Source organism: Dermacentor andersoni, chromosome 7 (genome assembly GCF_023375885.2).
Source record: "Dermacentor andersoni chromosome 7, qqDerAnde1_hic_scaffold, whole genome shotgun sequence".
Classification (NCBI taxonomy): domain Eukaryota; kingdom Metazoa; phylum Arthropoda; class Arachnida; order Ixodida; family Ixodidae; genus Dermacentor; species Dermacentor andersoni.
The window spans coordinates 81228074-81243875 of NC_092820.1; the positions used below are offsets into that span (position 1 = coordinate 81228074).

The 15802-nt window shown below is 51.4% G+C and overlaps 1 protein-coding gene across 1 annotated transcript; it reads right to left on the reverse strand.

The window, feature by feature from the left end:
* Positions 1-423: 423 nt before the first annotated feature.
* Positions 424-15247, reverse strand: LOC126534231 (uncharacterized). The gene is made up of 2 exons (XM_050181492.2): positions 15017-15247; positions 424-3575 (listed from the first exon to the last, which is right to left on the reverse strand). Exons 1-2 carry the CDS (start codon positions 15190-15192, stop codon positions 992-994), a joined length of 2760 nt encoding a protein of 919 aa, XP_050037449.1. The 5' UTR covers positions 15193-15247; the 3' UTR covers positions 424-991.
* Between the last annotated feature and the right edge of the window lie 555 nt (positions 15248-15802).

The following is a 15802-nucleotide window of genomic DNA, read 5'->3' on the forward strand; positions in this document are numbered from 1 at the left end:
TATCACTACACAGAGCCAGCTAACTTTGTTCTGTGGCATGGCGTCGCGATAATGTAGACGACGCCGGGCCCTGCATTTCGAGCCAACTTTAGCATGAAAATAAATTATATTGCGGTTCCCAACCCTGATAATTGTTAAGTGTGGTCCTTTTACGAGCGCAAAGTATGTGGGGGACTTTCCACCGCTTAGAAAATATGTTCCATGCAGCACTCATTTCCCGATAGGACAATGGTACGCCATCATCAGTTATAAGTGTCGTTGGGTTTGGTTCAGGACTCAAAAATTCGCATGATCAGAAATATGCGCTTAACGTTTGCATGCAAACAGGGCCATCTGGTCCAGAGCCGCCATTTAATAATATACGCAATGAGTGCCAGCAAAATTACATGGCCCATCAGGGCGCCCCATCAACTCAAAGCACGGTTTTCGAGGCGCCAAGTCGTACGTAAGAATCACGTACGTATGAATCACAACTTAGTAGCAGAAAGCTTTTACTTCGCGGAAGAAGGCGCAATGAGGGAGTATGGAAAGGAGATCGAGCGCAAAAAGAAAAGATAGTCGCATTGTACAGAGAACAAAGTGAGCGAAAGATATGTAACAGATGAAATCGCTACCCTTATGGTAAGAACGTTAACTACGGAAAGCACTGCTTTGTAGTCATTGTACTAGTCCACCTGGAGGCGACGTTACAAGTCTTGCTACTGAGATCGCACGCATCTGGTTAGCGCAAGAGCAATGCAAGCACGAATAGATGAGATTAGTTCAGGACACCGGAATGACACGAGTACGTGTGTACGGGAGAAGACCTGAGAGAAAAAAAGAACAGTTCACATTGCACTCTCCTTCCGTATGACGGCTCCAAAGCCTCGGTCCATCTCCACCTCTTAACGGTATGGTTGGTAAGGCGATGGGTGGAATAGCCTAACTATACCGTTAAGAGGTGGAGATAGACGGATGCTTTGGAGCCGTCATACAGAAAGAGACCCACAATCTAGGCATCCGTATCATCGGCCAGGTCATCCCGCTCTTGCGCCGTGGGGCTCGTGCATGGACTCGAATGCTGCAAGGTCAACTGAAACCGCGCGAGCCTACGCAGAGCCTTCGACAGGTTTTCCCGCTTAGCACACGTGCTATTCGCCGCGGTCAAGAGCAATTTCAGCATCTCATGGGTGCACGCCTGCTTCGTGTTGGTGCGCCTGGCCGTGGCGTACCAAGCGAGTGTCTGCTTCTTGGCGACCTCGTCTCCCAAGAAGTCGTGGACAGCCAGCGCCGCGAACGCATTCAGCTCGAACAGGGCGCCCTCGGTAGCGCTCACGGAAGCGTCGCAGGTGGCGGCAGCGTCTAGAGGGCCGGGTTCCCGTGGCGGCGTCTGGTGCTCCTGCGCCGCACTTCGCCATGGTCCGGTGGGGGTCGTCGAAGGACCAGGCACTTCCAGGCTCTGGCGTGCGACAGCTGCGGCGGGGAAGCTCTCGGACACTGGAATGACATAGTCGGCGCCACTGCCGTTCAACGTCGACGTGTTGGATGCGGTGTCCCATTCCCAATCAACGCAGTTCGTGGTGGAACAAGCGTCGGTCAACGTCGACAGGTAAGACGCGGTCTCCTGTTCGCAATCAACGTAGTACGTGGCGGAACAAGCATCCGTGCAAGCGTCCCGCACAACAGGTTCGGTGCGTTGCGACGAGACGAAAGCTTGCTCGGTGGGGCCATTTCCTCGCGGTGACTCTTCCGGAGCATTGCAATCACTGTCCTGTCCATTCGATGTCTGGTCGCACGACCGCGACCACAGGCTATCCGCGGCGCCGACCGCGCTTACTATCAAAGGCATCGACGCTGTGGAATAAGCTCCACTGGTGCCCGTCGAACGTTGGTCCGTATTTTCTGCTGATGCAGGCAGGCTAGCACTGATAACCTCAGCTGCTTCTTCTGTCTGATCGCTGCCGACGAGTTGAGCATCCTCACTTTCATCATCTGTACAACCACTCTCAGATTCAGTGTCAGGGCCAGATTCGCAATTCAAGGTCCCAGCTGACTCAACAAATGCAGCGGTGTCGGAGATTTCTTGCAAGTCTTCAGAAGCCACGTCGTCATCCTGCGCGTGAACGACTTCCTCGTAGACGCCGATCTCGGGACACTCGACTTCTTCGCTAGACTCGGACCTTTCACGCAATTCCCGAACAGTCAAAGCGACATCGGCGGTTTCTGTAAGGTCTGCAGTGCTCATAATTTGAGAAGGCATGTTTTCGCCGACTGCCTGCTCCGTCCAACGGTCTGTGGTACTGTCAGGACTTGCCAGCAGCGTCCATGACGAATTGACTTCAGGTGTGGATCGTCGAAATTCCTGCCCGTCATCCACACGATCGGGTCCCGAAGTGCTTGTCGCAGGATGAGGATCCCTTCGCACTTCAGCATCGCCACTGGCATCTTCACTGCTGCGCGACAAACATGAACGATCTGCAATCTGGAGATTTATATTTTTCACTGCCTTCTTTTTCTCCTTCGGTGCCCATTTGTCGAGCGCAGGTAATTTCGTCATCGAGACTCGTCTCTTACAGACGTCCCTGATGCATTCAGTTCTGCGTGCAGCAGCGCTTTGCTGTCCTTTATCCGTCGCTCCAAGAGCTATGACCTCCGTGTAGTCAACAGCAGGTTCCGCACTTGCCTTCACTTTGCGAATAGCGGGCTTAATTGAAACGGTCTGCGTTTTCGTCTGAGCGTGGTGTACAGAAGACGCAGGTAACACATCCTGGCGTTTCATCCAGCGGTCACCTTCCCGCATCCGCTCAGCTTGCGCCTCGGTGCTGGCTCGTGATGCGCTCCTCGTTGCTGTAGTCGTGTCACGTGTCCCCTCCCTGAGCCTAGCTTCGCTCGCGACCCTGGCGGCAATGCGTTGCGTCATCTCCTCGACGACGCTCCGTGACCGTATCCTGGACGTCGTCCCCCTCACCGAATCTCGCGAGCAGTGCGTTCTTCCACGGCCCTCGATGTCCCTGGCACTGGAGAAACTATGCAACTCCCTGCCGCCTTCGCGGTAACAGTTATCTCTGGCCCCTTGCGACCGCTGCGCTCTCCAGTCCACTTCCCGCGGCGGCGGTCCAACCGAACGACTGCGCGTTCTACACTGCGGGCGTTGCGGTGGCTCCGGCGAATAGTCAGGTCCGCCGCCGACTCCGTCTCGGCGATAGCTGTGCCACGTACGGTCGTGCGACACGCCGCCATTGTCTCCGAAGCCTCCGCGGAAGCCTCGAGCTCGGTCAGAACAGCCTCCTCGTACGCGAGGAAACCTCGGCGGTCTCGCCGGCTGAGGAGTGCCGCCTCTAGAGAAAGGCCTGCGTGGTGGCGCTGGGCCTCCGCGGTTGCACCGCGGCGACACGGGCCAACCACCGCGCGCTGGAGGCCGGAAGGGAGGGCGACCGAACCGAGGTCCGCGTCCGCGAAACGGCGGGCCGCGTCCGTAGCCGCCTCTCGGTCCAAACGGCCTCGTCACACGACCCCGGAAGGGCATTCGGGGTGGCCCGAAGTTCCCCCGGAAGGCTCCGGCGCCGCTTGCGATGAAGTCGCCTCTGCAGTCGTACCTGCGTGGGTGGGCAGAATGAACAGCAATTGTTCACTAATTCACGCACAAAAAGAAATGTTTAATGGTAACACAATTCTTAAAATCGAATGTGGCAGATAGCAAAACTACGTGAGAAATTAACTGTGTGAATACTTAATTAGAACACTTCGATCAAGTATCTGTTTCAACGCAATCGCTTCAGACATCTATGCAGTTGCATATTAAAGCGCGGCGGATGCACAACAGCGTAGTCTTGTGAGCGGCTATGCCGCTATGCATGCGCGTGACGTTTTGCGATAGCATTTACTTATTTATCTTTGTGGGTGACGAAGCATCGCAATAGTTTGAACAGTTCGTCGCAGCTTGGCGAAGGGCTGCATCAGGAAACTCGACCAAACCGATGTCACTTGCCGGCTCATGAACGCGTCATGTATATGTGTTGCTTTGTAGATGTGCGCGTGACGAGTGCTGCCAAGGGGAGTGCAAAATGATGAAATTTCCGTTGTGGGAGCTTCGAAACGCCGGGAAGCACAACACAGTGCGGTTACGACTGCTGGCATTCTCGGACGATGCTATTTGCAGCGGACGATGCTATTTGCACCGCTGCCATTTGCGTCGCGACCTGGAAGCACGTATGAAGATTTGCGAATGCATTTGCTGGAATTATATACGGCAACATCGAATAAACTGCTATCTTGTCTGCAGGGTGCGTTCAGATAAGACTGACAAGGAGGGTCCCGACTATTCTTAGCTTTCAGTGAAATTTTTATATGAGGTGGCGAAATGTCTCCGTAAAGTAATCAACCTTTGTCTTGCGAAATATAGCACAGATTTTGTGGGAAAAAAGTATTTTACTAAAGGTGGAAAAGGTAAGGTGAAAGGGTGGAAGTAGCCAGACTCGTGGAGATGGCGGGAGAAGCGTGTGGTAACCATCTTTTCCGTTCATTTACAAATGGTTGGAGTAAGTGAGACTGGTCGCATATTGCAGAGTTGCGTTGGTTGCTTGCCAGGCTTCGGTACAGGTATGACAACGGAATGCTTCCATTGCTTAGGCAGGCAGCTGTCATGGCAATGCTTGTTGATTAACTCTAGGAGCTTGTGCTTCGTAGCTGCGTCCGCGTTGTGTAGCGTGCTTCGGGAGATCCCGTCTCGTCCTGAGACACCGTTTCGCTTCACTCGCGAAAGAGCTAGCTCTAGCTCAAAAAAAGGCTGAGTGGTGCACTGATGCCGTCCCAGTTCTGAGAAGGCACAGGGGTGTAGGTATCGGATGATGGCAAATGAACGGGCTGCTGAAAAAAGGTATACGCAGTCTCACGCTCTAGTTACTCGGCGGTCTGGCCGGTGCAGATCAGGATACTCTCCATGTTATTCCTAGCTCGGAAAGTGCGCCACAACGACCTGAATCGGAACGGTATGACAGTGCTACAGTAGTCTAGCGATCTCTCCCGGCTGAGCTACTTAGCTTATCTTCTCGCCTCTGCTGTACTTTAGCGAAACGTGAACAAGTTCTTGTAATCCTTTCTTGATAATATGTACTTTCCCCCTGCCTGCTTTCTGCTTTCCCAGAGGTTGGGGAGGTGGGTATCTGCTGTAGAGACATCAGTTATCAGCAGAGCGGTAGCGGTGGCTTGTTCTCTGGCCCTTCGCAGGAGGTCCTCAACAGGAAGTTCTAGATGCTCATAGAGCGTCTTTTCCCATTTGACTGCCTGAGTTGTGCGTCAATTCGTTTTCTTAGAGTTGAGTTCAGTTCAACCCAAATTGGGTAATGATCACCATCCATCGACTCGTGGCCGCAACGCCAATCCTTAAAGGGACTGACTACTGGTCAGAATGTGTTGTGAGACGATGATATATATTATATATAGTGATATATTACAGCACACTGTTCGCGATTTAAGTGGGAATTATAATTCTGGATTGGCGAAGAAAGTCTGAAAAACCAGTAAGCGGCCAGACCTGGCGGTGAAATCTTGGTACTACGGATGCACTCTATGAGATTCCTGTATGCAAGTCGATTGTCATTAAGTACAGCATAATTATTGCTTAAAATTGCAGTAGGTATATAATTAGACACTCGCGCATTATTCTATGGTTCGGAAACCAAAAACGCACGCGTGGCTACGGCAACACGCTGAACTCCGTATCAAGTGTAAAGGCGTCGTTTCGTTTTCGATCCGATTGGTTTCGTTTTGACGGCTTAAATACCAAAGCAGTCGGACAGTAAACCAAGAAAACACGTAGCTATTATCGCACAAATCATTTAACAATTTGAAAAACATGAATCGCAGTAACATCGACTTGATAAACAAAATCATACTTTGTTACAGCACAGCCACGTGTACACTTGTCGTCTGCCTCCCACTAATGCAGGCGTATAATCGCCATCGCGCTCACCTATCACTGTTTTCAGCATGCTTCCAATGAACGGTGCATCCTCACTGCAGTGACAGTGACAAGAACTTTATTAGGAGTGTCCTGAGGAACTTGATTGGGGGAACCGAAGGTTCCCCGATCAAGTTGGTGGCTCCGCCCACGACGGGACAGGGAGATGGTGACTCTCCGCGACGTCGCGGGCCCTTTGGACGGCCTGTAGTTGATTTGGGAAATCCGAGCTCTTCAGCAAGGCGTCCCACTTGGACTGGTTATGAAAGTTGGAGCCCGCGTTGTACGGGCACAGCCAGAGCATGTGGTCGAAGGAGCAGCACGCGTGACCGCATTTGAAGCACGATTGCGGAAAGTTCGGGTCTATCCAACTAAGCGCTCTCGGGGTGAGGTACGATCTCGTCTGTAAAAGCCTGAAAGTAACAGCCTGAGCCCTGTTCAGTTTCGGGCTGGGGGGAGGGAATTTTCTCCTGCTGTGTCTGTAATGTGACGTAATTTCATGAAAGGTTGTAAGTTTATCTTTGAAGAGGCAATCCTGCGGGAGAGCCGGACCGCTAGCTCGGGCGTGGTTCGTGAATTCACGCGCCAGGCAGTTGGCCCGCTCGTTAGGGCTGCAACCCGCTCGGTTAGTTACATCGTCTATGTGGGCCGGGAACCATGCTATAGTATGACCTGCGGTTTCTTCTCGCGTATTAATACGAAAGCATCTGTTAACGATGTCGGCTACGTGTTCACAAACTAGAGCGGACGAGAAAGCCCTGACCGCCGTGCGCGAGTCGGAGAAAATGGACGCCGGGCCTTTTGCGGCTTGAAGAGCCAAGGCTATCGCGGTTTCCTCCGCCTCGTTCGCGTGTTTAGCGTAGATTGATGCGGCGCTGATAAGTGTTCCGCGCGCGTCAACGACCGTGATTGCAAACCTGTCTTCGCTGCCATATTTGGCGGCGTCAACGAAGAATGCATCTGCCCCGTAAGGATCGATTCGTCGAAGGATGGCTCTAGCCCGCGCTCTTCTGCGACCTTCGTTATATATTGGGTGGATGTTCCTCGGCCCGGGCTCAACCTTTATACCTTCACGGGCTAATTTAGACAGGGGGTGTCGGTTGAGCGGTGCCTGTATAGGGAGCTGACCAGCTTCATCAAGAATCTTGATTCCCGGCTTAGTTGACGAAAGCCTGGAGATCTGTGCAATAAACTGTGCTTCAATTAATTCGTCTGTGGTATTGTGAATTCCGAGTTCAAGTAGTTTTAATGTGCTAGCGGATTGTGGAATACCGAGTATTCTTTTGACGCCGGACCTGATGAGCGTGTCGAGTTTGTTCTTTTCAATTTTGCTCCATTTGAGGTACGGTGCCGTGTAAGTATAATGTGACTGATGAAGAAAGCTTGGAAGACCCTGAGTAGGTTGTCCTCTGCGATTCTAGTTACGAGTCCTAGCATATTTTTCGCCTGTGCGCTCAGCTTGTTTAGAGCTTCTGCATTACAGCCTTTGGCGTTGATTAAAAGTCCTAAAATTTTGATGGAGTTCACCCTCGGAATGGGGTGCCCTTCTCGTGTTGTAATTTCGACTGGCAGCGTTTCCAGAGGCTCGAGGTTCCTAACGCCCTGCCTCGACTGTCTGTAGAGGAGGAGTTCGGATTTGGTCGGTGACAGCTTGAGACCCGTGCATGTAAGAAATTCTTCCGTTACATCTATGGCCGCCTGGAGAGGTTGCTCTAGATCGGCCAAAGATCCCCCCGGGGACCAGATTGTGATATCGTCTGCATAGATTGCGTGGCCTATTTTTGGGAGTGCGGCCAGCCTTTCAGAGAGTTTATGCATGGCGATATTAAATAGTAGCGGGGATAGGACCGAGCTCTGAGGGGTTCCACAGTTTCCCAGTTCGTACGGACCGCCCGAGATCGTGCCCAGTCGAAGGAACGCTTTCCTTTCCGATAGGAACGAGAGAGTGAAATTAAAGAATTTCCGCCCTAGGTTGAGATGGGAAATTTCGTTCAATATGTGTTCGTGAGCCACCTTGTCAAAGGCCTTAGCGAGGTCGAGTGCAATGATACCTCGTACGTCCCGCGTCTCGTTATCGAATATAGATCTTTTCAGGAGGAGCATTGCGTCCTGTGTGGAGAGTCCCTTTCTAAAACCTATTAGATTATGCCTAAATAGTTCGTGGTTTTCTACGTGTTCCACGATTCGATTGTGTACTGCATGTTCTGCCACTTTGCAAATGCACAATGTTAGAGAGATGGGACGCAGGTTATTTATGTGCGGAGGTTTCCCCGGTTTGGGTATGAGCACCACCTTGGCGGTGCGCCATTCCGACGGGACCTGCCCCGAGCTCCACACCTCGTTTATCTCTGCCGTTAGGATTTCGATGGCCTTGTCGTCCAGGTTCCGGAGGAGCTTGTTGGTGACCCCGTCTGGCCCCGGGGCCGATCTTCCATTTAGGTTGATGAGTACGTCTCTGATTTCTGAAATCGTAACAGGTTCGTCTAATTCTCGCCTGTCCAGCCCCGTGTAAGCCGCTCTCGCGCTTATGCCTTGCGAATCTCCTTCCTTGACGGGTAGGTAAGTTCGCGCCAGGTCGTTGACAATTACATCGTTTGTGAGGCCCGAGGTGACCTGCTTATGTATGAGCCTATCGACGGCGAGATTTAGCGCATTCCGGGACTGTTTATCGTTTAGGAGGCTTTTAAGCAGATTCCACTTACTACCCCTTCTCATGCGACCGTCCGTTTCGTTGCACGTTTCGTCCCACTGTTGCAGGGCCAGTTTGGAATAGCACTCTATTTCCTTGTTTAGTGACGTTAGTATTGCTCGTAGTCGGCGATTTAATTTCTGTATTTTCCACCTCTCTCCAAGAGCGTGTTTAGCCTCCAGGAGATGCGCTAAACGAGAGTCCATTTTGGTGACTTCAAGTTTTGTGCTGATTTCTTTGGTCGCGTTTTTGACGGCCTGTTTAAGATTGGTAATTAGTTCTTTGAAGGATTCGCTTGAGGGGGCGGTTTCGGCTCGAATTTTCCGGAAAAGATCCCAATCGACGTATTCGTATTTGACCGGAGGTTTGGGTTTGACCTGCACCGCGATTTCGAGAACGTAGTGGTCACTACCCAAGTCCTCCTGGAGATTATCCCACGTGCCCTCGATATTTCGGAAGAATGTGAGGTCTGGCGTTGTGTCTCGACTGACCGAATTACCCCTTCTAGTGGGAAACCTAGGATCTGTAACAAGCGTGAGGTTAAAATCGGCTGTACATCCGGCTAAGTTTGTGCCCTTCTTGCTGTTAAAGCCGTATCCCCATTCCGTGTTCGGAGCGTTGAAGTCCCCCGCAATTAAGAGGGGCGCGTTTCTGGCTGCCCTCATTGCGGAATGGAATAGTGCATTAAAGTCTCTGTTCTTATCTGCAGGCGAACTGTAGACGTTAAGAATAAAGACATTCGCGTTGCTCGATCTACTGGGCACGAGCTCGATCAGTTGTGCTTCTAGTCCGCTACGATATTTTGGAACGGTGTGCTCCACAAAGGAGACACTCTTTTTAACTAAGGCGGCGATGCCTCTCCCCGCTTCGCCTTTGTACGCTACTGCGCGATACCCCGACAGAGTGATCTCTTTCTCCGCGAGCGTCTCCTGCAGTAGAATGACTTGTGGCTTGTCTGTCACCGATCTGACAAGCTGACCTAACGGAGCCTTGCGCCTCTGGAAGCTAGCGCAGTTCCACTCACTGCAGATCGAAATATTCTTATGAAAAATGTTCCACGGCGTTTTCCGCGTTAGCACTTCATGATTATACACTCTGACCAATAAGCTTTCCATTGCACTAAAAAAGTGGATACCACGAAAACTGGTTGTCCGCCCCTTTAATGATGTTGTCAGTGTGCCAGGTCCGGTCTGGAATGGTGTCACGTTGTCCAGGTTGCATGCCGCGTTGCGTAGCATAGTCTAGATAATTGGCCAATAAAAGCCCCGCCTTGTCACTGGCTGCTGTGAGAAGTCTTGCTCCTTTTGAGCTTGAGTTTCGGCAGCCTCATGTTTCATGCGGCGCATTGAATTTTCCACCAACGAGAATGGGATCTCTTGGGTAGGCGTATTTCAACTTCCATAACCAATCATCATTTGTGTCCTGTACTTTTGGCGGTGGTCTGTAGTAAGCGCTAGCGATGACTATACGCTTCTTCTTGTAACGTTTTCTCGCTGCTACAGTTTCTTGATGTGGCATGCAGAAGGTGGCGGTGTACAGCTGCGCATGCGGTTCTCTGTGTACAAAAATGGCTGCTTGTGCTTGTATTTTTTCCCGTCAATAATGAACGTGTGTGATGCTAGCAGAAAACAAAGGCTTTGTAGTGATGAAGACCCGGACTTGGTCTCTTGTAGCAGAAGAATGCTGGGATAACCTATACACTCGAATAGAAGATTCAGTTCTCATGCACAGGCTTGAAGACTTCGACAGTTTCACTGTAAGATGTCCGGTGTATCTTCGGGGGAAATAGCCGCCATGTTTATGCTGTTAGTAGGAGGCCGACCTTTGCTTTCTGGCGGAGCTGTGCTTTGTTGGGGGTGGCTGCTTGTTTTTAGGGCGTCCAGGCCCTGTAAGATACGTCTTGCTCTACGCGGAACCTCTGCTGTTCTACATGAACTTGACTGAGCTGGTTTGTAATCCTGTCTAGTGCACACAGCTTCGCCATGACTGTGGACAGCTACGTTATAACTGCTGGCATTCTCGCACGATGTTATTTGCATCGGTGCTATTTGTGTAGCGACCTGGAAGCTCGTTGGATTATCCGGCTTGCTTCTTCTCTTGGGCGTCAAGTCTTTTCGTGATATCCGCCAATGCATAATGTTTTCGTTCGCAAGCATATTGGGTTTTTCGGATACCGACTTCGATGTGGGCGGCGGGCACGTCTTTGTGGTGCTGGGTTTCGAGGAGCAGAGGTCTTATCAGACGCCGGAGGAGTAGAAGGGCTGGTCAGGGGGTTCTACTTGTCTTCTTTTCTTCTAGTAACTCGTTGAAAGCACGCTGTGCCGTAAGCATCAAGGACCGTGCCTTTCTAGACCGGCTTGCGCCTTGGCTATAGCTTGGTCAAAAGCTCGGATTGTGACTGGCGAGGTTGATTCACTTGACGCACTGCGCTGCCTACTTGGTGTCGTGTGGGGACGGTGCTTGAGTTGACCACTTGCTTTCTGTCGAGGTTCCGGTGAGTTCGATTCATGTCTTTGAAATGTTGGGGTGATTGACCTTTTGTTATTAGGTCTAGAATTGGCATCATGTTGTCGTGTTGGGCTTCTTGACCGTACTGATGGAGGTTAGAATATCTATAATGCTCTGTACGGACACGTGGGCCTTGTTGCCATATGGCCTTCTTGGCATCTCACAAAGAAGGGCGCTCCGCACTGGATGCCTTGATCGTGGTCGACTCCACACTGGGAACCCACCAGTTGGTTTGGACAAAGTGCTTGCATGTGGCCGCTTTTGTGACAAGAAAGGCATAATACTGGCCGGTTCTTGAATGGGTGGGTCTTGAGGGAACTTATAGTAATAGACCCTCTGCGGAATCTAAGTGCCTAACATCCGCGCTGCAAGGACTGTGCCATGTGGGGGAGAAAATGTTTTCCATGAAATACCGGTTCGTGCTACCAGGCTCTACCTGGTGTATTACGAACCGCAGGGTGTTCTTTGGGGATGCCACGTAGCTAGTGGCATTGACAGTACTCCGCTTCGGATCCGATAGCGTCTTGACTTGCCTCGAAATATTCACAGCATGCTGCTGTTCTTTCACAACAGCTGTGATCATGCTGCTTCTGCTGTCATATTTGTAGACCGCTAGCCTAACCGAGTGCGCGTCACCTGCAAGTTTGTTCAGTGCAGGGACTAGTGTGGCACGTGGAAACGAAGAAATGTCGCGTCTCTCCGTAAGCCTAATGACTACTACGTAGTATGGCAATTCTTTAAGGTACTTTAAGTTTTCTGCATTTCGCTTCTCATTGCCTGTCGCACTTGCCTGGTACAGTTTGCCACTGGGTAGCATTGGCTTCCTCAGTCTCGGCTGCGTCTGGGTCCGGGCCGAGTTTCGCTCGCTTTGCTTGCGGCTCGTGAACACTAAAGACGCTGGGTCATCTTCCCTTTGTGTGGCTTTGCTTTTGTTCGAAACGTCAATTTTCATCCTTTCCAAGGGCGCATCGACTTGCGATGGCGGCGCCACGACCACGGCCCCACGTTCAGCGGCCAAGGCCTCGCGTTAGGCCTAACGCTATGCATAACTCAAGCGAAGGCGGCGTTGAAACCATAACGTGAGGAGTGCGCAGAACTTACACCTTGCTGTCGAAGTGCGAATGCGCCTTATCGATGTCGGCGACCGCGTTTGGGTTGGTCAGGTCAACAGCAGACCCCGTGAGCAGCCGTACTGTAGAGCTTGAATCTTCCAACATTTGCTCGCCTAAAATGTCATCTGCCCGCGCCTCGCGAGGCGCGGGCTATTACGGCTGGCGTCCAGAACGGACTTTCACCCACCCTGCCTCATCGAAATGAAGCGTGAATTCTTCTGTTACGGTTGGCGTCTAGCACCTCGTGCAGAAAGGACTTTCACCCACCATGCCTCGTCAAAATGAAGCGCGACTTCCTAATTCGCCATGGTCATCTCGAGTGTCTGCCGGTCTGGCGGAAGCCCCGCAGTGTTTACAGGCCGCTTTTGTGTGTGTGTGTGTGTGTGTGTGTGTGTGTGTGTGTGTGTGTGTGTGTGTGTGTGTGTGTGTGTGTGTGTGTGCGACTTTAGAGGGACCCTTTCCTCGAACTGTCAAGCTCTACAGGGGAACTTCCGTGAACGAGCAACGCCCAAAAGAGCAGGACAAGCGTCTGCAATTCCCGGACCTGAGGCTTGGTACAACTGGAGGCGGGACGCCTTCCTCCTTGCAGCAGGCTCGGAATAACCAGATGCTCGGTATAATCGGAGGAGGAGGGGCCCTCTTTCAGCGAATGAGACTCTGTGTCGGTCACGTGACGTCGACGGAAGCAAGATCCCTCCCACGCTTGTAGAGAGCCTATTTAAGGGGATCCGAAATGTACTTTTTTAGATCACTTCATTCTCTTCTCATCATCTTTCAACCTTTGAGTAAACCACGCAAGTTTCGCACTAGAAATCGTCTCGTCCTCGCTTGGTCACCATGGTCTACCGGATGCCTGCAGCCCGCCGACAACGCCATGCTACCCAATAGTAACGTCGGTCGAACTCGGCAGCAGTACGATACGCTACCCTGGAGTACGCAACACACTTTATCGATGACGGCGACCGCGTTTGGGTTGGTCAGGTCAAGAGCAGATACCGTGAGCAGCCGTGCTGTAGAGCTTCAATCTTCCTACATTTGCTCGCCTAAAATGTCATCTGCCCGCGCCTCGCGAGGCGCGGGCAGATAACACGGGCTCCTTGCAGCAGGACCAGATGGTGCTCGCCTCCGCGCATCCACACTAGAGGAAAAGAACTAGCCAGTTTACCAGCAAGCATGCGACCGTTCTGTTGAGCAACAGGGCAACAAATAACTTCAAGCTTAAAGTAAGAGAGGCTGAGATAATCTCATGGGTGGCAGCAATGGTAAAGAAACCTGCTATGAGTATTATAACTGCTAAACAGGAAAAAATTAAATAAGGAAATAAAGAATTTATGATAACTCAAAGGGAAGCTCATTACTTTTCGTAGCAAGATCAGGCTGCCTTAGAAGATGCACTTATAGAATGAGATACAAGGAAGAATAAGCATGTGCTTGCTGCGGTAAAGTTAGGGGGAAAATGGAACCTGCTTTGTTAGAATGTGAAGATATCTGCCCAGCAGTCGATTTAGGCACATCTGGCCTCCTTGAAGCCTTTGGATTCAGAGAGAGCAGGGGGAAAGCAAACATGTCTGCAATAGAGATTAGTCCGAGGCGATTGGAAGATAAGTGGAAGAAAAGTAAGCAAAGGACAAACAACGGGGGCGTGCAAAAAGGAAGTTCCCAGTAGAGGTTTCAGAGGGTATGGTGATGGGAATTCTTCGTGGGTTTCTTTTTTCTTTTTTTAACACAGGTAGAACATTGGGAACTACTATAATGACAAGAGCTTGGTGGCGCAACCCACCGCTCCGTTCTAAAGTGGACGCTCATAAAATTCATCCATCCATCCATCGGCGATCGACGTGCGGGGGGTGGGGGTGAGAGAGGGGAAAGGAGCCACATAGATCGCCTTCGCGCATAGCTGTTGCCGCAAGCGTTACTCGATAACGATTACGGTTTCATAAGGTGCACTTGCCAGGAAGTGTCAACTGTAGCATACGAAGCAGAAAGTGAAATAAGTACACTTTCGTATGTACAAGAAAGACCGGCCTAGCAACTGATTTGTGCTGTGACAATGCTATGCCATGGAGTGAGGGCTCCCGAACAGCAGCGTGCATACGAGGAGCGGCGAAGAGAACAGAGACAACAATGAACAACGGCGTTGTGCTCGTGCCACGGATGAACATCCCAACTCTCCGGCTACGCCAATGCCCTCAATTTGGCATCAAATAGGTGCGTTGAAGAGCGGCACATACCCAGTGACACATCACCACACGTACCGCCCACATCTTTAGGCTGCACTGCATACCTTCGGGATCGGCCCCTATATTTGAATTGCACTATTGTTTCGCAACTCATTTGTCTCTTTCTCTCCGAGATTATGAAATGATTATGATTCTCTCCGAGATGGTTTATGAAAACGCCAAGATACCCGTTTCAGAAAACACTTCGCCATTCGAATCATAAAAAACAAACAAACATGCACATAATCCGCCGCGGTAGCTCTGTTCAAAAGCGTTGCGCTGCTGATCACGGGGGTCGCGAGACCAAAGCGCCAGCGCAGCAGCCGCATTCCGATAGGGGCAGTACTAAAAAAAAAAAGAACCACCTCATGACACCGTGCTTTGGGTTAAAGCTACGGCGTCTCTCGATGCCAGCGAGTTCCTTATGGATCCTAAATACTTCCATTCAATAGATCCATCTCGTTAAGGACACGAAGTCAAGACTCACTGAGGTTCGCTCAGACCCACAGTATAAGCGAGTCTGAATGAGTCGACTCACTAGTGAACTTACCTTCCGTTGTTATTGCCGTCGTAGCTGTCGCCGCCGCCTCCACCGCCTCCTCCTCCATAGTCATCGTCCCCGCATTCGTCGCCGAAGTAGCGTTGCACCTCGGCAGGTTCTGACATTTGCTCGATGCTCCGAGACATGTCCTCCTCGCTCCCAGGACCGCCTCGCGACAATGCCATCACAACGCGATCGACGTTTTCCGTACTGCTAGGCTTGCCACGCTGTTCCGTCGCTGTTTATTCGCGCTGCTATGCTTCTTTTCTAACAGAACGGAACGCGCTGTGCGCGTGGTTTCGGCTGGCTGCTGCACCTTTCACCTCTCCGAACGCGCTCGCGGCTCGCGCCGTGGAGAAGCCAACGGTTGCGTTAGACTCTCGTGAGAACGTGCGGGAGGGTAACGTGGCAGGCGACAGTAGCCTTTGGTACGCGATGGCAGTCTTACCGCGACGGCCTCCACAACACAAACAAGCGATCAGAAAGACGCAGTAAACTCGCTTGCCCCTCGCACCTCAGTAGTTTCTTGGAGCACTGTGAAAGCTACGGGACTCGTTGCCTGGTGAATGCTCTCAAGGGTGAATGGCCCTCAATATGAATCCATCCGCACCGTGTGTGTATACTTGGTTTCTGCTCGCCGTCCTGCTGATCAGCGCTCCCCGAATTTGCGGGTGCGCCCATACAAAAATGTATTGGGGATACATCTTATAAACCGTGTTCACCTGAACGCCACAATGGAACGTCGCATTATATGTCTGTACACCTTCTTATTTAGCCGGCGACCTGGAGGAAGGA